Consider the following 24,941-nt stretch of genomic DNA (forward strand, 5'->3'; position numbering starts at 1 on the left):
ACCCGATCTGCGTCTGATTAGTCGAGTCTGGAGACGCAGCGCAGAGCAGGAAACACGCGTTAGCTGGGAGCTACATTTTAAAGGTAAAACAGCACAAACACGGTGTTATAATAATCTACAGAAACACAAACATTGGTGTTGATTTGTTCTCAAACCAAACCGTGTTAAAGAAAACTCTGAAAAACTACGTAAGACACGCAGTCACTGCGGCAACGTGGTTTGTTGTGCTCCATTTGCAGTAACGCGTCCTCTGCGCGGGCGGGGATAATTGTCTGTTTGCTGAAGTTCAACTTCAGATCTCTTAACTCCGTACGCTGGGCGCTTAGGTTTCATAAATCAAACGTATACTGAACTACACATGTTTAGCTAAGTAGAAAAACATTTAATGTGATTTATTGGATGATTTGACGGACAAAACACGCACATCTGCAGCTTTTTGTATCAATATTGGAATAAATAATGTTAAAATACACCTTAAGTGTGTAAGGTACAGTTTATTTAACCCAAATAGCTTATAATATTGTAATTGTTTTAGTTTGCACAGTGTGTCTTCATTTTTCAGATTACATTATTACGGTCCTCCTAAGTATGCCGTCCAACTGCATTTGTTTTAGTTAAAAAATAGGTTTAAATGCACAAAAAGATACCAAATATGTAGTAACTTATGTTTACGCTCGCTTTGATTATTATTATTTTAAATGTTTCTAAATTTCTTTTGTAATTTTTTCTGTTCAAAGTGTCAAGATATCATGGTGCGACTGTCTGGCCTTGACTGATATTTAAAAAGAACCTTTGAAATGACTCTAAATCTATTCAAATTTCTGCTTTATTTTAGTTATATTATAGTATTTCTATTATAATATTCATACAAAACTTGGGCAGTGATGCCCAAAATTATGCTCTATTCTCTGCTTTACTTTTTTAAATCTCTTAGTCTTATATTTTCCGCATTTTTATTTAAATATTTTTGCACTTATTCTGTTTCCGGTCACATGCTGTTTATTTTGCTGCTGTCATGAATAAAAACATAATTTTCATTAGGATTAGTAAGATATTGATCTATGCTGGAATAAAGATGTTGTAGTATTAAATATATGATACTTTCGTGTTTTTTTAGATACATTTTTCTGTTTTTCTATCTGTGTGTAAACACTAAACAGACATTGTGTGACATGGTCATATGTTTCTGATAAAGTGATGGATTAAAGTTCTTGTTCTGTGTTTTTATGCTCCAGACGTGATTCAGCGTCTCCTCCCACTGGCATCATGGGGCTGACTAAGCAGTATCTGCGCTACGTTTCCAGCGCCGTGTTTGGAGTCATCGGCAGCCAGAAAGCAAACATTGCATATGTGACGCTCCGAGGGGGCGAGAGGGGGCGCTATGTGGCCGTGGCCGCGTGCGAACATGTTTTCATCTGGGATGTCCGTAAAGGAGAAAAGGTGGGATTATGGGGTAGTGGGCGTGGCCTCACTCTGTCGCCCTCAGGCTTCTTCACGGGTCACTCGTGTGTTTTTTTTTGTTTAGGTTCTGATCCTGCAGGGACTGAAACATGAGGTGACTTTCATCTGCGCTTCACCTGACGGTGTCCATGTCGCCGTTGGTTACGAAGACGGAGCGGTGAGGATATTCAGCCTCATAAGTAGAGAGAGCAACGTCTCCTTCAACGGACACAAGTCTGCGGTCAGCGTGATGAACTTTGACAATTTGGGAGCCAGGCTGGTCACCGGCTCTAAGGTGAACCTCTACAACTCTACGGGACCCGCCAACGGGGGCAGCTGATTAACACCCATGCATAACGGCATCAAAGAGTGGAACAAAACATAGTATTACACGTCGTAATATAAACATAAAATAAATAATGTGTTTATTTCAAGCCAAAATGCACCATCTATTGGTAAAAAAATAAGACGAATAATGATTGGAATCATTTTGACTGACATTTTACAGTTACACACTTGTTCCCATGCTTGTGGCAAAGTGGGCTTCTGCCTGAACTCTTTTTAGAAAAATGTATATCTTTAGCCTATTGTTTATTTTTTTTATCACCAAACTTTCTGCAGTTGATGTCCATACATTACTTTAATATTTTCTTGCTTTATAGCCTTCCCTACTGAGAATTGGCTTTATATTTCATGTAAATCTCTAGTTTTTTTTTTGGAGTGCACTACAGATTTCTGTATTTAAAACATGTTTTATTGTAACTCAGTATCATATATTTCCAAAATTTCACATTAGCTGTAACCACTGAGGATCCTACTTCAATCTGAAACACCAACCTGACGTGTGTGTGTGTTTTCCTGTTTCCCCAGGACACAGACGTGATCGTGTGGGACATGATTAATGAGTGTGGCCTCTACAGACTCAGAGGACACAAAGACGCGGTCACTCAGGCTTTGTTCCTGAGTGACAGAAACCTGCTCATCACATGGTGAATATTCTCACACTCTTCATCACATCGTGTCACGCATGAATAAACTCGCCTGTGGTTGGAAGAGCAGACGGTGGTAGGGCTTTGACTTGCTGTTTCTGTGTAGTTTGCATGTTTTCTCGTGCAGCTGCAGTATTTTTCAGCCTCTCGCAGAATCATCAGTTCATTTACAAAGTGATACTTTCAAACTTTCAAGTCATTTCTCTTTCTCTTATGTCAGAAATGGGCAACTTTAATCACAATGAGCGAGGCCCCAAAAATGTCATTGTATCTGATCTGAGGGTCACATGATCATTATTTATGTCCGCATTATTATATGAATAATGATCAATGTGAGCTTTAACGCAGGAAAAAACATTCAAATATACATTTAGTTTCTTTTGTGTGTTTTTTGGAGTCATATTGTGTATTTCTGTTGTTGTTTTGTGGACTTTTCTGTTACTTCTGTTTACATTTGTTGTCATTTTCTGTGTTTTTGGGGTTGTTTGGTGAACTTTTGTTTGGTTTTCTGTAAAATTGGTATTGTTTGTTTTCAGATATACTTTTGTTCTTGTTTTGTGTACTTTTCAGTTGGTTTTGTTTATATTTCCACTCATTTTCTGTGTTTTTGGGGTAGTTTTGTGTACTTGAACTTTTTTTTTCTGTAATATTATTGTTTATTGTATGATTTTCTAAATAATTTTGCATACTTTTGCTGTTGTTTTGTGTGTTCTTGGAGTCATTTTGTGCATTTGATTTGGAGGCTGCATGAAATGAAACCATTGTCTGTCCTCTGCTGTAGCCACTTCGGCTCATAATTATAACTGTAATAATAATCGTCAATTTAACACGACACACAGTGGATTAAAGCCTGCTGTAGTGTGTGTGTGTGTGTGTGTGTGTGTGTGTGTGTGTGTGTGTGTGTGTGTGTGTGTGTGTGTGTGTGTGTGTGTGTGTGTGTGTGTGTGTGTGTGTGTGTGTGTGTGTGTGTGTGTGTGTGTGTGTGTGTGATGCCTTTCTACTACACGATCTATTATAGCTGTGTGTGTTTTTATTGTACTTACTAGAATTGCTCCCTGAGGTGGAGGAAAGTATATTGATTTTTTTTATTAACATTGTTATTATTGTCGAACAGATGTGCAGGATTGTCCTTTTTATAACTGTGTGTGTGTGTGTGTGTGTGTGTGTGTGTGTGTGTGTGTGTGTGTGTGTGTGTGTGTGTGTGTGTGTGTGTGTGTGTGTGTGTGTGTGTGTGTGTGTGTGTGTGTGTGTGTGTGTGTGTGTGTGTGTGTGTGTGTGTGTGTGTTTTTTCCTCCTCTAGCTCTAAGGACAGTTTTGTGAAGTGGTGGGACCTGGACACACAGCATTGTTTCAAGACTCTGGTCGGCCATCGCAGTGAGGTGAGAGGATTCAGTCACAGAAAAGAACCACGTTTATGTTTAGTTTTCCTGTTAAGCTGACTTTAGTGTCATCTTAACAGGAATATTAAACTTCCTGAAATATTACTAAACATGCTGAACGGGGTTAATAGAGTGGACTTCTGTTATTAGACACTATTGTAATGCACCTTGTTTTTATTATTAATATTATTATTCTTACAAAAAAGTGATCGCATTTTTGAGGGCATAAACACGTTCAAAAACTCATTAAAATTTGAATGCATATTAGGATTGGTAAAAAAAATGATATTTTGGGGGAACTGGACATGAGAATGGCAAAATGACTCAACGGGGGGGCTATGAAATTCTGTAGAATTCTGACATCACAGTAGAGGGAGGACTGATGACATCATCACTGTAGAGGGAGGACTGATGACATCACTGTAGAGGTAGGACTGATGGCATCATCACTGTAGAGGTATTCCTCTTTGCAGCCTGTTCACTTGGATGATGTGCTTGTTTGTAGAGCTAAGTAGATGCTAATTAATTATAGTAGCTTTCTGAACCATGAGTTATGGTTTAACCCAATCATCATTGATAGTCGTAGCGCCACCCATTGGTAAAAGGAAATCAAAGACATTATATTTGCACAGAAAATTGCAGGAAAGTTTGTGATATAATCCTTGAAAATGGTCAGCTACGTCTCAAAACTTTAACATTTCTGCCACACCTCAACATGCACCACGTCCCGACATGCGTGTGGTTGCGAGGGTTTTATATTTTATATTTTTTAGATGACTTACAGAGGCTGCGATGGTTACGCTAAAATCATGATTCAGATTACATCTCGATAAATTTGACATATTTGTTCATGTGCTACATTTGTTAGAAACTCAGCCACCAGTTTTCCTGGGAAAAATGGTTTGTAAATGCATGATGTCGTCCTAAAACATGCGTGTGAGGGATTTCTGTGACTTATTGGGTCCTGATTTAAAATAAAAAGAAGAAAAAATGGTTCCATTGCTTTTCCATTTCAGAACACACAAATTTCCTGTTTTCTGTTCATTTTCCTAAATAAATAAATTTATAAATAAAATAAATCTTTGTCTGTTTTTCGTCATCACACAAAATCCGAGGCCCTACACACATTTATACACTAATATAAAACAATGATTATAAACGTGTAAGCATATGAGTCTAAAATTGATGACAGTGTTCGACTCTATTAACCCTATTCAGAATGTTGATGTCCCCATTTAAACGGGGAAGGACGGTGAAACGGAACCAAAACTTAAATAGGTAAACTCTGAAACGGAATTGAGGAAGTTTTTAAATTAAAATTCACAATCCCTTTGTTTGAGTGTTAGCATTTTTAAACATGTCCCCTGAGTATTGTTTGATCCTGTAGGTAACATCCTAACTCTGTGTTTGTGTGTGTGTGTTTGTGTGTGTGTGTTTGTGTGTGTGTGTGTGTGTGTGTGTGTGTGTGTGTGTCTGTGTCTGTGTCTGTGTCTGTGTCTGTGTCTGTGTCTGTGTGTCTGTGTGTCAGGTGTGGGGTCTGGTGCTGCTGAACCAGGAGCGTCGGCTGCTGACGGGCTCGGCCGACAGTGAGCTCAGAGCCTGGGACGTCGACTTCCTGCAGGAGGTGAGGACGATGTCGTCCTTTAATGTTTCAGATCAGACTCTGTTTGTTTGTTTCTACATCTTTTGGCTCCTTGTTGTGTTTTACAGACTCTGATTGTTGTCGTCTGGGTGGATCAAACGTGTGTGACATTTGAAATAATCTGATTTAATGAAAGGAAACTGTAAATGTTTCTTAAATTTAAAGGATAATTGTTGTCAATCCCATGCTGCCATTCTCTCTAATGTATCCTGTTTAACCAAGAAGCTCCTATATTTCTTTGTTGACAGCGTTCCTTTAAATTTAAAGCTTCACTTTGACGAGATTTAAAAAATTAAAGATTTTAGAATTATTCTCGACTGTTTAGGAGAAAGCAGCGGGCGAGCCAAAGGTGAAGAAGGGAAAAACTCTGCTGGACGACGAGGATGACGAGGCGGAAAATGTGGAAGACGACGACGAAGAGGTACTGAAGCACTAACACAAACACACGCGTGTGGTTTCCTCCTCAACTCTGATTTCTACTCCTTATTTTTCCTCTTCAGAGGATTCTGAGGTGTAAGAAAGTGGGCTCCATCCTCCGAGAGGCCAGAGATCGAGTCGTGTCGCTGACGACGGACGCAAAGGCCAGAATCCTCGTCTGCCATGTGAGTTTAGAGCTTCAGCTGAAACGCTGAGAAACATGTGGAATACACGACATAAAGCAGAGATGTGAGCTTCACATTGAGCTCTTCCTGTCAGGGCAATGATTCAGTGATGGAGGTCTTCACCGTGCTGTCAGATGACGAGCTGCAGAAGAAACGGAGCAAAAAACTGAAGAAGGCCAAAAAGAAGATGAATAAGTAAAAACCAAAGAGCCTGAATGTTGGATTTGTTGATGATTTCTGCTGCTACACATCGTCACTCACTGTTGTTTGACTGTTTTTCATTATGAACTGATAATCTAAGTGCTGCCTAAATGGATCTCCCACAGTTTTTATAAATGTGGCCTAAAATCTTTGAAATGTACTTATTAGTAGATTTATGTCTAACAAAACCTATTATTATGCATCATATTACGTTTATAACTTTTAAAAATAGGACTACTTTACAGTTTTAGAGCCTGTGTTCACAGGGTGCAACAGTTCCAAATCGGCGGTTTGGTAGTAGACAATGAAGCAGAGAAGAAGAGCTCTCCTATGGGACCTTTAGTTCCCCTTAAACAGTGCAATGAAGTTAGCGAGTAATCATGGACCAACGAAGACACACAAACCCTGAGGATGGAAGTCCTTTTGGGTGGAAGACCTTCAACAATCAGTGATTTACTCGCTAACTTTAGCCACTAAAGCACGTGTCAAACTCAAGGCCCGGGGGCAAAATCCGGCCCACTAAAAAAAGAGAAAACATGACATTTTTGTCCCACAAAAAAATCTGTGGCCCACTTAAGTTCAAACTGGTCCATATTTGGCCTCTGAATCAAAAATAATTTGACACCCCTGCAAGAGCATCAGCTATGCATTGTTTAAGGGAGAGTAAAGGGCCCTTAGGAGAGCTCTTTTTCTCCGCTTCATTGTCTACTACGAAACCACAGAATTTGAACTGTTGCCTTCTGCAGTCACAGATTTTATTCGAGTCACAACCGTTTTTATCCTTTTACAGGAAACAAGAGGTTTACATCGACACCCTTAACTTTTCTTGATTATTTAGAGCAACCAAAATAAGTCGTTTTGACTGAAAATGCTGATAAATGATCTAAACATCAGACTGAATGCTTCACTCCAATAGAAAATAATAGGATGTTTACAGGCAGTGGGGTCGTGTGACATCAATCACATGATTTCAAGATGGCGAAACTCTAAAACTGTAAAGCACTCCCCATTTTTAAAAGGCAATTAAATGAATATGTCCATAATAATGAGTTTTGTTTGGTATAGTTCTACTAATACGGATATTTTTAAGATTTTAGGCCACATTTGTAAACACAGTGGAGGATCCTTTAAAGTTGTTGACGACTCATCTGAGATTCTTAACAGTTGAGAATAAATTTCCATGCTGATGATTGTGTTAATGTTCTAGAACAGAGGAAACAGCAGAACCTGAGGTGGAGATGACGCTAAAAGACGAGATCGTCAGACTCACCAACATCAAGGCGTCGGGTAAAATCAGGTAATGACTTAGAAGGAAGTTTAAATCTGAGAATAAGAGAGAAACAAAGTTCCGTCTCCATCCTCTGACCTGCGTTAGGTCCGTGGACTGCCTGTCGTGTGCTGGGGCGGAGCTGAAAGTGGCGCTGCTGCTGCAGAACAACACGGTGGAGACGTACAGCCTGAAGAGCTCAGAGCAGAAGCCCACAGCCAATAAGACGGCTCGTCTCACCCTGGGTGGCCATCGCACCGACGTCCGCACGCTTTCCTTCAGCTCAGACAACATGGCTGTCCTCTCTGCCTCAGGGGACACCGTCAAAGTCTGGAACAGGTGAGGAGGGGGCGGGGCCACAATAAGACACACACTCAAAGTTATCAATTACTTCTGTGTCTCTGACTGTGAGTGTACACGTGTAGTGTTGTGGTGTGGTGTGGTGTGTGTGTGCACGTGTAGTGTTGTGGTGTGGTGTGGTGTGTGTGTGCACGTGCGTGCGTGTGCACGTGTAGTGTCGTGTGGTTTGTGTGCACACATGTAGTGTTGTGTGTCTGACCATGTGTGTGCGTATGTGTTGTATGTCTCTGACCGTGTGTGCACGTGTAGTGTTGTGTGTGTGCGTATGTGTTGTGTGTGTAGTGTTGTGTTTCTCTAATCGTGTGTGTGCGTATGTGTTGTGTGTGGTATTGTGTTTCTCTAATCATGTGTATGTGTTGTGTGTGTAGTATTGTGTTTCTCTAATCGTGTGTGTGCGTATGTGTTGTGTGTGTGTGTAGTATTGTGTTTCTCTAATCGTGTGTGTGTGTTGTGTTCTCAGGTCTACGCTGCAGGTTGTTCGTACCATGGCGTGTGAATACGCTTTGTGCTCACTGTTCGTTCCTGGAGACAGACAGATTGTCTTGGGAACAAAGGTACACACATACACATACACATTCACATGCACTGATAATTAGATACTGATCATGTTTTCTGTTTTTTTACTTCCAAGTAAAGGTTTTATAAAATTAATTTTTAATTAGAAGCGGAGTACACACAGATAAAAACAATCGGGCGGGTTTTGTCCTGATTTAACTCCTTCCTGACCAAGGACGTCAAACTCCAGATTATCTTTTGTCGTATCAGATGATCTTATCCTCTGATCCTGTGGTCTGATGTTTGTTCATAGGGAATTTGTGCTGTCAATCTTCTCAGAAAAGGGGCGGGACCAACAAACATCAATATTAAACTTGATCAATATCTACGATCAAAACTCCTCGTGTCTGAGAGGAAATACGACTCATGACCTGTGATTAGTGATGTGGAACTAAATGTAGCCAATCAGGAAGCATCTGACTAAGGAACACGTAAATAATGCTCTGTTCAAGGAACCTCAGAACTCTGTATTTCAGCGTCAGCACGTGGCAATATCTCAAACATGGCTGACCGCGAGAATATTAGATTATTTTTTCCCTACTTTATCCGAGTAGGAGCTCCAACTTCAGGCGGCGTTTAAGGTCACTTTTTCCAGTAGGTCCGAAAATCCTAGATCACGTTGTAAGCACTTGTTTGATTACGTGAGATTTCTGTCTTGGAGGAACATTGATGGTGTGTGTATTGTAGGTGTTGGAACTGTCTCCACCTCCGGTCACAGATTTTTTCGGGTCACAGATTTTGGCACAACAGCGGTCGTCCCCCGCTGACAGAGCCTCCGTCCTGCGCTGCTAATACACAGACATGTGACCACTACAGCTAACGTTAGCATGTATATTAGCCGTAGTATCTGCCTACCAGCTGCAGTTTGAGCACAAATCAGGAAGGAGCGAGAATCGCTTGATGGTGTGCTGCCTTGCCGTGCAGAAGTACTAGGACCCTCGTTTGCTGTGTTGCGCTGCCATCTTGGGCAAAAGTGACAAGTCGACGTCACGTAGACAGAGTCGCGAGACAACACTATCGTCCTAGTGTGTTGAGATTATCAGCTCTCACACACAATCAAAATTGTTCAATGGCAGATTTTTAACCTTTAACCTTTAACAGAGAAAACATCTCTTCAGATTTAGAAAAACCATATTCTATCTTTTCTGTAATCTTTCTTGATATGTGTAATTAATTTTCTTTGCTTGTTTGATAATTTCTGCTGATAAAATTCTGTAGTTGTTGTTTTAATGTTGTTTTAGTTAAAGTTTGTGACGTAGAAAACACTCTTGCTGCAAACTGAATCAGTTACTAACCGTACGTTAAGGTTTAATTTATTAAGACAACTTTTTGTCAGGAAATGATCAAAGTAAAAACAAATGTCTGAATAAATGAAACCCTTAACATATTATTAAAAAGAAATGAAAAAGAGCCTGCTGAAAAGGAACTAACCGTGTTGACCTGTGGACTTGCATGTTCTCCCTCTCAGAGTGGAAAGCTGCAGATTTTTGAGCTGGCCTCAGGAAGTCTTTTAGAGACGGTGGAGGCTCACAGCGGCGCCGTGTGGTCTCTGTGTCTGTCCCCTGACCAGGTAACCAACGCTGCAACCTCCCCCCTCCCACCACCACCACCACCACTCTGTTTCACAATTTAAAAACCAGATCAAGTGTTCAGCGTGCAATTCCTGCAAAGATCAAACACAGTTTTCAGTTTGGTTTCTGTATGTCTTCATAGAGAGGACTCATTACCGGCAGCGCTGACAAGACGGTGAAGTTCTGGGAGTTTGAGCTGGCTAAAGACCAGGGAAGTGCTCAGAAGTGAGTCAGCACTTTTTGAAAGGCTTCAAACTATTTTAACTGAACAAGAAAATTGAACAAATTAAAATTAACAGAGCTGGAAATCATAAACATGATGACATGACTGAATATGCATTAAAATAATAGAAAATGTATAGCACAGATAAAATGTGTTGAAAAAAATACTTAATGTTCAAGAATTAAAAAGGTTAGATTAGATTTACAGAAACATCAGCATTTAAAGAATAATGTCACTTTTTTTACCCTCTTATGATGTTCATGGATATATGTGGGAAAAAAATGTAATCTAATGTGAGAAAAATAAAAGACAGAATATTGGAAAGTAAAAATGGTAAGAACATGAAGTAGTTAAGATTGAATAATAAATTAATGAATAAAAAACAAATGTATAAATAAATAATGTTGAATATAAATCAATTTTTAAAAAGCAGAGACTTGTTTTATTGTTTCAGGTGTTGGGGTGTTATTAGGATTAATTTGATTATTTGTTTGTGTGTGTGTGTGTGTGTGTGTGTGTGTACTCTGCAGGAGGCTGACGATGAAACACACACGCACGCTGCAGCTAGAGGAGGACGTTTTGTGTGTGCGGTTTTCTCCTGATCACAGACTTCTGGCTGCTTCGCTCTTAGACTGCACCGTTAAGGTCTTCTACACAGACACGCTGAAGGTACACACACACACACACACACAGATTATGAGTGTTTTTATTATTCTTCAAACAAAATGAAGCGGAAGTTGCACTGATCTATGACACTGACTTCACCCGCATCTTTTGGGAAAATATTAGGGATGCACCGAAATGAAAATTCTTGGCCGAAAACTGAAACAGAACGAAATTATTGTGCAAATGATTATTCCCATTTTATTTATGGCTCTGAATGTGTACTAACCTCACTAAAATGAAAACATTGCAATTGTATAAATAAATTTTAATGCTTCAAAGAATAAATCAATTAAAAATATGAAAATATACATTTTTCGGCAGAATACAGCTGCTCCGTGAGTCTGCGAACAAGTTGGAGCGTTTGTTCCCGTCTTTACAACATCCTGTTTGGGTTGCTTTGTTTATGTGAGAAAAGGGTTTCAACCAAAAAATGAAAAATGCTCTTTTGGGCCTTTTTCAGTAACTGAAATTTTGATGCATCACTAGAAAATATCACACATTTGTCTTTGTGAAGAAATTATTGCACAACATCTGATATATGATGGACTTCACCTTCTGAAATGTAAACATCTATACAACACAGAATAAAGCCACATGTTTGGGGAAAATATCACAACTTTGAAGCATATATTTAACCAGTGGGCTTACGTTACCTTTAGCAAGTGTAGCAAACAACTGGACATAAAAATCTGACTTAATCTCAGCGTGTGCTTGTTTCGCTGCATTTCTGCTGTTTATACATATGAAAGTAATGACAATAGTTAACTCTATTAACTGTATCCAGCATGTTTGGCATGATTTCAGGAAGTTTAATAGCCTGTGAGGACTCAGATTAGAGAAAGACAATGAAACAAAACAAAATGTGGAAATGTTTGACTCTGAAACAAAAGTGGAGACATTTAAAAACGGAGAACCGGAGGCTTTACATTGTTGTGGTTATTAAAAGTGTTGTTATCACTGCTAATGTTATTGTTGTTATTGTTCTATACGATTTCATCTGATGAGTCTTTCTGCTGTTGCAGTTCTTTTTGTCTCTGTACGGACACAAGCTGCCTGTTCTCTGTCTGGATATTTCACACGTGAGTAACGCTTGTCATTTACATCACACACACACACACGCACACACATGCACACACACACACACACACACATGCACACACACACACTTCTCTTTGTTTTTTTAAACAAACGATAAATCTAGATTCTTCAGCTCAAGACCTAAACCTTATCATAGAAATTCACTCACATCAAAATGAAACCTTACTATGTTTTAATTGGAATTTCTTTATGAAATCTTCATTTATCTTTTCTAAAACATTAGAAAGTGACAGAATGTTGACATTGACACATTTTGTTTGAGATTCTTAAAGGAATACGTCAGTTTTGTCCAAACACGGCATCTCGACCATTAAATTAAGACGTGACCTCTTTCTGCAATGAAGAGAAAATATTGATCCTCTCCACGTGTTGCTCATTAGACACCATTAACTCATTCACTGCCGGCCATTTTAGAGCATTTTGACTGATTTTTAAAGACCCACATTCTGAAATCTGACTAAAGATTCTGAAAGATTAAAGTTTCTACTTTCAGCGGAAAAAAATAAAAATAATTTGTAGCTTGTTTCGTTCTTCCGTAATCAGCAGTTGATTAGAGCAGTAATTCTCAACTGGTCGGTCGGGACCCAAAAGTGGGTCGCGAACCTGTAATGGGTGGGTCGCGGACAGCTGGTCAAAATTAAATAAATGCTTAATGTCTATCATGTGTTTTATTTTGTAAGAAACTTTTCTTTTGATAGGCATGCTGTGAAATGCATGTTACACAGGAAAATATGTAGATTTATGTTGGAAAAAATATTAAATGTGTTTTCAACAGCTATTTTAAAAAAACTAAATTTGGTTGGTTGAATTCTAAAAAAAAAAAAAAAGAAAAAGTGGGTCGCGATTTAATGTCCTTGGCAAAAATGTGGGTCCCAGGGTGGGACCAGTTGAGAACCACTGGATTAGAGCAAGTTCAACACAAATCTTCAGTTTTAGAACAAAATCACACAGACGTAACTTCCTCTTCCTCCCGACACGCATAGATGACCCGTTTGGTTTGTTTAGTTGATGGTTTTATCTCATGATCACAACATTATAGATAATCCACTCAGGTCCACACATGTTCTATGTTAGTATGTGGTGCTGTGAGCTGCTGGATACTTCACAATATCACTTCATAACACCATAATCTCCCTCGTCCCTGCTTCTCCCTCCTTAGCTAATGGTAGCATCAGTGGCTAATCTATCATCTAAAGGTGCGCTGCTGCCACCTTCAGGGCACCAGGTGCTCACTACATCAGCAAAGAAACCTTGTATTCACAGTAGAACTTCGTCACAGTGTATCCTAGCAACTTTCGTAAAAAGACTCACTCACCGCCATTGACGTAATATTACGTCAATGGCAGTGAGTGAGTTATTATACGTTGTGTTGACCCTGATAAAGTGTCTTTGTTCTCCAGGACAGCACCATCATCGCCACCGGCTCAGCCGACAGGAACGTTAAGATCTGGGGTTTGGACTTTGGGGATTGTCACCGCTCCATGTTCGCCCACGATGACAGGTAAACAAAATACCTGCTTTACTTTCACTTAAAACTTCTAACACTAAACAGTGTGACTGTACCCCCAAAGAGACACAGAGAGTTTGTTTATATTGTCAGTTTGACCTGCACGTCTAAAACCTTTATTTACAGTATGTGTAAAAGCTTAAAAGTGATTTGTTCACATGAACACAGTGTGTTTTGGTCAGCATGTATGTGTATCTTACCTCCTCCATCGCCGCCTTATGATTACACAACCATGTTGTTTTAGATCTGCCATCCTGCTCATCTCCCACAGAATTTCACTTCTCTGAATCACTAAAAGAGACATGGGCAACTACCAGCCTAGGGGCCACATGCGGCCCTTTGGTCTTATTTTGTGCATCCCCCACAAAGTAAATGCCCAAAATGACTCCAAAAACACACAAAATGACAAAAAAAACACACAAAAGGGCACCAAAAATAACAGAAAATTTTAAGAAAATGATTCAAAATCCACAAAATTACTCATACTATGCAAAGCAACAACAAAAATACCCAAAATGACAGAAAGACAACAAAAACACATAAAACAACAACAAAATTATATCAATGTAGCTAGATATGCAGAAAAAATAGCAATACACAGAACAAATTATCAAAATGACTCAAAAAGACTCCAAAAACACCAGGAAAACAGAGCAAAATGATACAAAACAACAACCAAAATCCGCAAAACGACTCATATTATGCAAAGCAACAACAAAAACGCATAAAACAACAAGAAAACATATCAGAGGAGCTAAATATGCACAAGAAATCACAAAATGACTCCAAAAACACACAAAAGGACACCAAAAATAACAGAAAAATAGTATAAAATTATATAAATGACAACAAAAATAACTCATATTACCCAAAGAAACAACAAAAATAAACAAAATGACAGAGAAATATACAATATTACAAAATAAATACCAAATATTACTCCAGAAACACAAAGTTTCAACAAAAACAAATAAAACAACAATAAATTGATGTCAAGAAACAATAACAATACACAGAGTAACAGAAAACATTATAAAATGATTTTAAAAACACACAAAACAACAACAACTCTTTATTTCCTGTATTATGCTCAGATTTGTCGTGATTCTAAAAGCTGACATGAATGTTTATAATGTGACCCTCAGAATAGACACAATCACATTTGTTGGGTGTCTACTGTTATCTGCTGTAATAATGGATCAATAATAAATCATATTCTTTCTTCCACTGTCGCTCTCACAGTGTGATGTACCTGCAGTTCGTTCCAAAGACTCATTTGTTCTTCACGGCGGGAAAAGACAAGAAGATCAAGCAGTGGGACGCCGACAAGTTTGAGCTCATCCAGACACTAGAGGTGAGCCCATAGTTATTAGAATTTTATTCATTATTTGATTTGATTATTTCAAACCCAGATCCATAAAAAAATTAAAACCAGATATTCCTCTTATTTTTATCACTCTAAAAGCGTATCTCTTATTTTGGTATTTTATCAGTTTATATCTCATCAGAATAGTAGGAAACAGTGGCAAGTATGTATAAATTAAAAATGACCAGAAATTAAAAAAATGCTTAGTAAAATAGTCCATTGGTTAGTTAAGTGTTTACCTCAGTGTTTTTCAACCTTGGGGCCGTGAAATTTAAATGCGGTCACCTGAAATGTGTTAAGTACTGATTAAATATAGTTTTAATTATTATTCCTTTTCAAATTAAAACACAACACAATCTCAAACAACTTTATTCTATATTTTGACTTTCTGAGGAGGAAAAAAGCCAAATGTTACAAATTGACCAGATACAAATATGTATGAATCATCAGATGTATTTTATAAAGACAGAACAATAATGGTTATTATATCAATACATGGAGGTAAAAATAAATTTTTTAGAGCCTCTCATTTTTTGTAAAAAAATTTCCCATTTCCATTTATTAATTTCCCTGTTAGTTTATTTCTGTTTCAGTTTCATTTTCTTCCTCTAATCAGACGTTTTTACAGGCTATTAAACTTCCTTAATTAATGCAGTTAATTACGGAAGCTTATTGCAATTAATTAATGCAGTTAATTACGGAAGCTTATTGCAATCAATCAGTTTTTTCTGAATAATCAATTTTTTGGTTTGTTTTTAGGCAATTTTTTTCTGTTTTTCAGTCATTTTTTTTTTTTCAGTTTTTCACATTAATTTTTTCCTGTTTTTTGGAGTATTGTATTTTCTGAATTATCAAGCTCCTGCGAGAACATCCATTTATGGAGTTAAATATTGTCATTAATTTAAAATCTATACACTACAGCATGAGATCATCTGTTTTACAGTGAAAAACATTACATTTTAGAAGGTGAAATCTGTCATTTTACATTAGATTTTGTGGCATTTCTGATCACCCGTTTACGAAGACAAATTACGTGTAAATCAGATAGATAGTGGAGCCCAGAGTTCACAGTAAACATGGTGATGCTGCTTTTAGTTGTTATGCTGCAAAGAAGTGGAACAAACTGCCAGCGGAGCTGAAGTCAGCATCCAATGTGAACATTTTTAAATCAAAGTTAAAGGCACTTTTTTTCTCTACTGCATATGATTGAGAGAGAGATTTTTTGTCATGTTGTTGATGTAATGATGATTTTACTGATGATTTTAATTGATTTTACTGATGATTTTAAATGTTCTTATTGATTTAAATGTTCTTATTGATTTTAAACAATTGAATGTTTTATCATGTAAAGCACATTGAGTTGCCTTGAGTATGAAATGCGCTATATAAATAAATTTGCCTTGCCTTGCCTTGCCTTGCCTTGTAAATGTATAATATTTTCCCAAAACTCGCATGTGTGAAAAATAACAGTAATAATCCTATTTTCAATTTAGAAAGTATATTCTGTTTCCTGTAAAGCTAATTAATGCATTTTGCCCTATAAATAAAGATTGATTAATATCACATGTATTATTGTTGATAACATTAAAGGGGCATCATCGGGAGGTTTGGTGTTTGTCCGTCAGTCCAAACGGGGATCATTTAGTGACGGCGTCTCATGATAAATCACTGCGTCTGTGGGAGAGAACCAGAGAACCCATCATCCTGGAGGAGGAGCGAGAGATGGTTGGACTCAACACGCATCTATCAAATAATCACCATCCAGCAGCTTTTTATTCCCAATAAAATCATTTCTTTTTCCCACAGGAGCGAGAAGCAGAGTTTGAGGAGAGCATGGCCAAAGAGGAAATGCCTGTGGTGAGTCCAGCCTTATTTACAACAGACTTCCATCTGAAATAAAAGAAATAATTCATGAAATATTTTTTATCTACAAGCTCATAATGTCAGAATTCAGTTTGATCTGAAGTGGGTCACAGATTTTATTCAGAAAAACGAGTAATTTCCACATTATTGTGCTTTATTTTTAACTTTATGTATACATAAAATACAAAATATGTAAGAAACCAACTGGATCCAAGCAATAAGTGACCCTAACCAGTCCCAACAAGATGTTCATTTCAAAGTTCCAAGATTTTGTGACCAATTTATCTATTAAAGCAAGGAATGTCTGTGTGTCTTTGCCTCAAATATCTCTGGTGTTCACAGACTGAGATCATACTTGCTACATAGCTGCAGCTTGGTTCAAAGCTTTGCGACGTTTGATTTGTTTGGACTGAAATAGTCAATTTAATGACAAAATTGTCCTTTGCCGGAGCCTTTTGTCACGTGGTGCACTACAGCCAATCACTGCACACCGTAGTAATGTTGTAGTCACGTGTCACCTGAGCCAGCAAACACTGCGTGTTTGTGTGTGCACGCATTATTTTGGCTGTTTTTAAGCTTTTTTTAGTAGCTTGCACATAGTCCCAGTGAGTGGGCGAAGAGAGAGAGAGACAATCACGCACGCACACACGAAGCCACCATCACCGCGGGCAGAGAGACAGAGACATAGACACAGAGAGACAGAGACACACCTCAAAACACGCCCTCACCGCACATAAGGTATTTATAATAAAAAGATATACTAAATGAGGAAAGACTAAGCAATATTTACAAAAAGTACATAAATGACGACAGAAAAGCACAAAAATATACAAAACGACTCCAGAAACACAGGAATATACAACAAAAACTGACAAAATAACTGTATATATGCACAAAATGACTCCAAAAAACATATATTACAGAAAAATACACCAAACGACAACAGAAATGCACAAAACTACACCAAAAAAGATTCCAGAATCAAACTACAATGGCAACAAAAAACTATGATTATACAAAAAATGCACAAGAAGACAAAAGAAAGATACAAAATACAAATAATGACTCCAAAAAACATACATTACAGAAAAATACACCAAACGACAAAAATATAAAAATGAGTTTAAAAAAAGAAAAACTACATTTATCATGTGCATGTCCCATAGAATTAAACCAGGGAAATCACACATGCTATTTTACTTTGCACCCACAAATAATTTCAGGAAAATGTAAGAATTTTGAGTTTTTTCAGCAGTTTAACATCATTAAATATGATTGCAATCAGCATTGGGAGTGTTGAGTTTTATTTACACAATGATTCATGTTTTCTCTGTCATTTTTACTTTTTCCTGCGGGCCAAATTGGATGCTCCTTAGGGCCAGATTTGGGCCCCAGGCCATGAGTTTGACAGAAGTACCCTAAAGTATTATATTTACATTTAATGTTTTTATTCTACACATTTAGGCAGCAGTTGTTACATCATTTCTCCAATTTGAATTTGATTTGATTTCAAACTATCAACCAAAATAAAGCTAAATTTAATTAAAAATCAAGCTGAATTTAAAGATGGTAAAGCAAAATAAAACAAATTTCGTACGGAAAATGAAATCTACATTTGATAAAATGCCTAAAAAAAATAAATAGAAATATAAACTTATTTTTTTATTTCATATGTTAAGGTTTGATTTATTCAAACAAATTGACTTTGATTTCCTGACATGTTTCCACTGTCAACTGACAGTCTTCCTCAGAGGCATCTCCAGTAATATTTATTATGTTTTTTTTCACAGGTACCTGGAGAGACACGGGGAGAGGCGGCCCCGGCAGGAAAGAAAACTGTGGAGACCGTCAAAGCTGTGAGTTCACGTCTCCTCTGATGTCATGTGACCACTATTGTTAAAATAAATAGAAAACCAAGTTTATAAACTCTGGTGGTGAGATCGGAGTAAGTTTGAATTTGTTTAATTATTCTAAGAAATATAGACATCTGTGCGTACATACAGTACTGTCATTTTCAGTTTATTTTGGTCAAGGATCCTGTGATGTTTCTAAAACATAACGTATGGCGTGAACCTTGTACCACATTCAGTCTATACTCAAGTTTTTGGAAATTCTCTCATAAGATCATAAAGTCTTTAATCGTTTTCAGAAAATTATAGTTTACCCACTGTAATATCCAGTAGGGATGTAACGATTACTGGATACTGGGTTCATAATACAATTCTCTCATGATTTATTTTACAAAATACGACTGTAGACAAATGATGACTGAAAAATATTCCTTTATTTTTTTTGGGAAAAAAACTAGAAAATACTGTACTATTTTCCTTTTATATTTCATTGTCAAAAGAATCCATTGATAAACTATTCAAAACAATGCAATTAACTAAAAATAAATCTTGAACGAAGTACATAAAGGAATAATACAAATGAAGAAGAAGCCTATTCATTTTAATTCTGGTTCTATAGTAAACAATGCAAAACTGCATAATAGTTCTTTTTCTTTTTAAAAGTGCAACTGAAAATGTATTTTGTGCCTTAACAATTGGACTTTAAAAAAAACAGTCATTGCACTGTATTTACATCAGATATTTGTTTGGACCAGCAGAGGGTGCTGTTAACCCAGTGGTCGGTTGGCATGCAGATATTCTTGCAGTGAAGAAGAGATGCTATGCTAGCAGACAGAGCTAATAGAAAATTGTGACTTTTACAGATAATCACGTAATATTAGAGATATCTTTCGGTGCTAAAGGGGTAAGGAATCATTTATGAATATGTTTAGGAGTAGAAGGCGGCCAGAAAGAGAGTAGTAGCAGATTCCCCCCGCCACCTACGCTTCTGGATAAGAGAAAGATAAATAGATAGCGCCATCTGCGATTCAATTTTCAGAATATCGATATGAACCGTGATACCTATGAATCGTTACATCCAGGATGTAGGTTGCACTGGAGTACAGGTCCAGTTCCTAGAACTTTTACAATATACAATAAATACAGATAAGTCTCACCGTGCTATAAGTCTAAATGTTAATTCCAGGCATTATTTCCAGGTGTTAGTCTGTCTCCTGTTAACTTTGTCTGCGTTTAGATTGTTAGTCAAATAAAAGCATGGTTAGTTTCCAAACTCCAGAATCTTTTGGCCTTTTTATCTTTCCACAAATAATGTCTCGTCCTGTAAACTTCAGATATAGTCTCATTCCTAATAATACACACCTTTGGGTCCCAACCCACCAAATGAGAACCACTGGTTTAAAGCAGACATGAGCACCTGGTGGCCCAGACTGCAAAAACATACAGTGATGGGAAAAAAAACACAAGACGACTAGAAAAATACACAAAATGACGGAAAAGTTTACAAAAAACCTCACAAAATGACAACAAACACACAGTCGAGAAAACAAACAAAACAAAAAACAAAAACAAATGCACGAAATGAGAGAAAAATATACAAAACAACGATAAAAAGTATGCAAAGTGACTCTAATAACAAACAAACTATAACATTCCTCTGCAGGCTGAGAGGATCATGGAGGCTCTGGAGATCTTTAAGGAGGAGAACAGGAAGTTGGAGGAGCACAGATATGCTTGTGGACACGAAGGGAAACAGGTAAAGCTCCGTCTTCTTTCAGTCTGTATTAACACTACAGAGGGGTATTCCATAAAGGAGGGTTAACAAACTCTGAGTTTATCCATAAACTCTGGGTCAACATACCCAGTGATGGGAAACTCTGGATATCTGATTCCATTACAGCTGGTATGAAGTGGGTCAATCAACCCTGAGTATGTAAACCTTGGGTTACTGACGTGCACGCGCGCGATAAAAAGCTATCATCAATGGATCAGAGATTTACTTGAGCTGCCATGGCAACCACCTGAAAGAGAGTGATTTATTCACCCTAATGGGTGAAATAAGCCGGTGTTTGAGGAATATGAGCCTGTTCTAAAGGTGTGTTCAGTCTTCAGTGACAATAGTGGCTTAAATCACCCATAATTAGTCACACTTTTTGGTCGCTTCATCACTTTATAGCTTCAGTGACGTGACGAGTGGTGAATAATATGAATAAAATGTGTCTGAGGAGACGTGGCAACAGCATAGGATGTCTGCATAGAGAGTCCTCCTGTTACACTGGATATTAAGACCGTAAATGCCGCTTGATATCACATCATTTATATTGATTTTTAATGTAATATTGTCGCCAGATTCATCTCGACGTCCTAAAAAATGTCATAAAAACGATCCCTGAAGCGGGACGCGAACCCGTGACCCATTGCTTCCAAAACCAGCGTCACAATTCACTGTGCCATCATACCTTCAAAGATGTGTGATCTACAGATTTAACTGTATAACAATATAAAACAACAATCGAGCCTTAGAAGTGGATTCATTTAAATTATCATCTCCTCCTTTATATTATCCACAGGTTTGTATTCAGTGAACTTTACTACAGACGTCAGTAGATGTTTTAATGCAGATCAACCTCTCAGTGTCTGTCACTTAATGATCTGTATCCACAATGTTAGAAAGAAAACTACCGTTTGCACAAAAAAAAAAAAAAAAACATAAAGCAACACAACATTAGTAATGATGTGAACACGTCTGTGGTGTGTGATGTTACTAATGTGTTTCAGAGAAAAGTGTTAAGGTTCATTAAAGTGTTCAGAAACGGTGTTCAGGTGGGCGGAGCCAGGTAGAAACCCAGGTTTTTTTTTTTTGATAAAACCTGCCAGCGACCAGGTTTAGTTCAAGGACAATGTTACCATGGTAGCATAGAGAAGAACATACCTCGCGTTTAGGAACCTACTTTATGGAACACCCCTCAGCTCCCACACTGTCATCGTTGTTTGTTTGTTGTTGTTTACAGCTTCCTCTTCCCAAGCCCAACCCCATCCTCGTGGCCTTTGGGAACGTGTCGGTAAGTTCAGCCACTGACTTTCCCACAGTGTTTCATCACAGGGTAACGTTTGATCTGTTTATCTTTCAGCCGACTCGTTACGTTTTAGACGTCATAAAGAAAGTCCGCTCCAGGTGAGGCTTTTTTTAAACACTTTTTAAGCTTTTAATGCACGCACTAGTTATTTAAGGCTGGATATGAATTCATGCTGTAGATGAGAAAAATATGAATTAGGAACCAATGTTTCTGATGGTTGTAAATGTAAGAATCTAATTTGCATAATGTGACATCACAGGAGTACGGTGCACATTTTAGGACATCCTCAGGTCTCAGAGTGAGGTATCTGGAAAACTTCTGTCATTTATTAGACCAAACTGACTCATGACTCAGCAAAACCTTCGTCAGATGAAAAGCAGCACATATTGATGACATCATGTGTATTTCCAGTTTCTTCAAAAAAACGTCATGTCGTGTTTTACGGCCTGAGGTGGTTGAGTCTGACAACTTTTATTTTGCTGAGTCTGTTTAGTCTGATAAATGAGGTTTTCCTAATACCTCACTTTGAGACCTGAAGATGTCCTAAACTGTACACCGTACAGGAGAGATATGATGTCACATCTGAGGGAAACATTTCCAATAGGAAAAGCATTTTTCAACAATAGTTGATTTTGTTACATTTTGGATTGAAAAGATCTGAAATCTAATCACATTTGTTGCTAATACTTATAAATGACAAACACTCTTCTGCTGCACACAGGCACGTGTGTGTGTGTGTGTGTGTTTGTATGAGACTTAGTGTTGTTGTGTATTTCCTGGTCCTCAGTGAGCTGGAGGTTTCTCTCCTGGTTCTTCCGTTCCCGTACGTTCCAGAGCTGCTGAAGCTCTTCAACACTTACATCCAGCAGGGCCTGGAGGTGGAGCTCATCTGTCGCTGCCTCTTCTTCCTCCTCAAGTAAGAAAGTCCACGGTCTGTCATCTTCATCAGGGGTTCTCAACCCTAGGGTCGGGACCCCATTTAGGTTTGCAAGACACTGGGAAGGGGTCGCCAGATGCCTTGAAGAAACTAAATATTTTTTTGGAACAATTCAAGCCCATTTTTCTACAACTACACCAAACTTTCCATATTTTAACCTATTTTCATCACTTTTTCTTGCCAACTTTTTGCTCCTTTTAATGCATTTTTGCTACATTACTCCCATTTCTGCCACTTCTCCATCAAATTTAAATGCATTTTCTGCACATTTTATTCCACTTTCAAGACATTTTCAGCACTTAAAAATCCTTTCCACCACTTTTCCACTTAAAGGTGCAGTCCATAACTTTCAGATCCCCCCCCCTCGATGCTGCTGTCTTCCCCTCCCTCAGAGGAGCTAACAAGCTAACGTTAGCCCGACAATAATATCCCAGTAATATAACATGCACTGTTACAAGCATATTACTGCAGTGCTTCTCTCTCTCTCAATGTGCACACACCAATCTATCAGCAGCAGCGTAATAACAGTGTCACTCACAGCAGCCCACACGGAGGCTGCGGTGAGAGCAGCATGCACACGAACAAACAACACATGCACTACAGAGTTCTAGTGTAACAATTACAAATCAAACATAATGTAAATCAAGCAGCAGTAATTACCTTTCAAGCAGAAAAGTCACCAATTTGATCTTCTACTCCTCCAGACCATACACAAAAAGAAATACAAAATAAAGAGGCGCTCCAGGCACTACTTTGTTATGAGAATTGCTGTGTTTTGGAACACGGCCGAAAGGGGCGGGCGCTGTGAGCAACAGCTGTCAGACAGCCCATCAAACACAATCCTGGCTGTGATTGGTTCTTTTTGCTCGGTCGCGGTGCACTCTGGCAATCTGCCAAAGGCTGCAGGAACAAATTACTAGTTTGATGTAAAGCTGTCCTTACAGGGCGACAGCTTTAGCAAATATGACAAATAATCACTTTTATAAGAGTCACGGACTGCACCTTTAATGTCACATATGTTGACCCATTATTGTCACTTTTAACCTCTTTTCACCATATTTCACTTATTTTTCCCAATTTAACCACATTCATGATTTGTCATGCCCACATTTGCCAGTTTAAACCAATTTTTCCTACTTTTTGCTAAATTGCTGACAGATCATTTTTTTTATTTAAATGTTCAAAAACTACTATGACTTAAATGATCATTTATCCTTTTTTCCATTTAGCGCTATTATTTTAAGTAGGTAACGGTGTGTTTTACTGGTAAATAATCTAATCAAATGATTTTTTCTTAGTTTATATGTTCTTTTTTCATTTCTTCATTCGTACCTCATGGACTTGTTTTTTAATTTCTTTCCAGGATTCATTTTGGTCAGATCTCCAGTAACCAGATGCTGCTCTCTGTGATCAACGAGCTACGAACCAACACACTCCACAAAGTGCAGGAAATCAGAGTGAGTGAAACTGAGCACATAACATTTTAAATATGATTCATTCCTTACCACGCTGTTTCCTCTTCTTTAGGATCTGATGGGTTTTAACAAAGCAGCTCTTCAGTTCCTCCAGCGGGAGATCGAGAGCAAAGAGGACGTGATGTTCTTCGCTGAGGCCACAGGTCGACTGCAGGAGAAGAAGAGGAGGAGGAGGAAGAGGGAGAGAGCCATTCTCACTATTGCTTAGATACAGAGTCTGAAGTTGAGATGTGTGGAGATGTTTGTTTTCACTTTCAGGACATTCATATACTTTCCTGATGTGTTTTTGATGAATAAAGTTTGTCTTTGTTATCCTTGCAGTCCACTGGCTTTGATTCAAAACAAAAGAATACTAATATTTTCAGACATGGATCTGATAAGCATTCTCTGATTTTCATTCAGTCAGTGCACCAGTACAGCTCCCACTGCTTGTACTGGTACACAGTGACAGTAACTGTTGTTGTGATGTGTGTTTGCAGATGTTTCTATCATTTCTATAAGGGGCGTGTCACTTGTTGCAGCTTCGTAGCTCCACTAGCACTCAGACCTGAACGGATCCAATTCTGACTCAGTAATTTTTTTCTTTGAAAGTGGAGACAAAAAGCAGCTCCATTTTGTTCTCTTCCTGTCTGATATGTGATTACAGAATCTCTCGTACACTGATAATATTTGCCAAGGTCTCTTCTCAGAGACTCTGTCATTGTTATGCTTAGCGCTATCAGCAGCATACAAAAACTCTGAGAGCACAGAACAGCTGTAGATTCATAGGGACACACCATGGAAACCTCTGAATCCCAAACCAGTCTGCCTCAGAAGCCCTTTGACCAAATAAACCCTGTGTCTGCATCTGACCAGTAACCCTACAACTTAACT

The 24,941-nt window shown here is 38.1% G+C and overlaps 1 protein-coding gene across 1 annotated transcript; it reads left to right on the forward strand.

Moving 5' to 3' along the window:
- wdr3 (WD repeat domain 3) lies at positions 1-24,380 on the forward strand. Its single transcript, XM_028436146.1, has 27 exons — positions 1-83; positions 1,236-1,440; positions 1,526-1,735; positions 2,311-2,429; positions 3,730-3,808; positions 5,337-5,432; positions 5,776-5,871; positions 5,951-6,052; positions 6,147-6,247; positions 7,461-7,550; positions 7,629-7,859; positions 8,341-8,434; positions 9,904-10,005; positions 10,149-10,231; positions 10,760-10,898; positions 11,918-11,974; positions 13,394-13,494; positions 14,743-14,854; positions 16,457-16,591; positions 16,673-16,723; positions 18,520-18,585; positions 20,243-20,335; positions 21,591-21,641; positions 21,711-21,754; positions 22,444-22,572; positions 23,957-24,050; positions 24,121-24,380. The coding sequence occupies exons 2-27, from the start codon at positions 1,267-1,269 to the stop codon at positions 24,274-24,276; spliced, it is 2,805 nt and encodes a 934-aa protein (XP_028291947.1). The 5' UTR covers positions 1-83; positions 1,236-1,266; the 3' UTR covers positions 24,277-24,380.
- Positions 24,381-24,941: the final 561 nt, after the last annotated feature.

Source organism: Gouania willdenowi, chromosome 21, assembly GCF_900634775.1.
Source record: "Gouania willdenowi chromosome 21, fGouWil2.1, whole genome shotgun sequence".
Classification (NCBI taxonomy): domain Eukaryota; kingdom Metazoa; phylum Chordata; class Actinopteri; order Blenniiformes; family Gobiesocidae; genus Gouania; species Gouania willdenowi.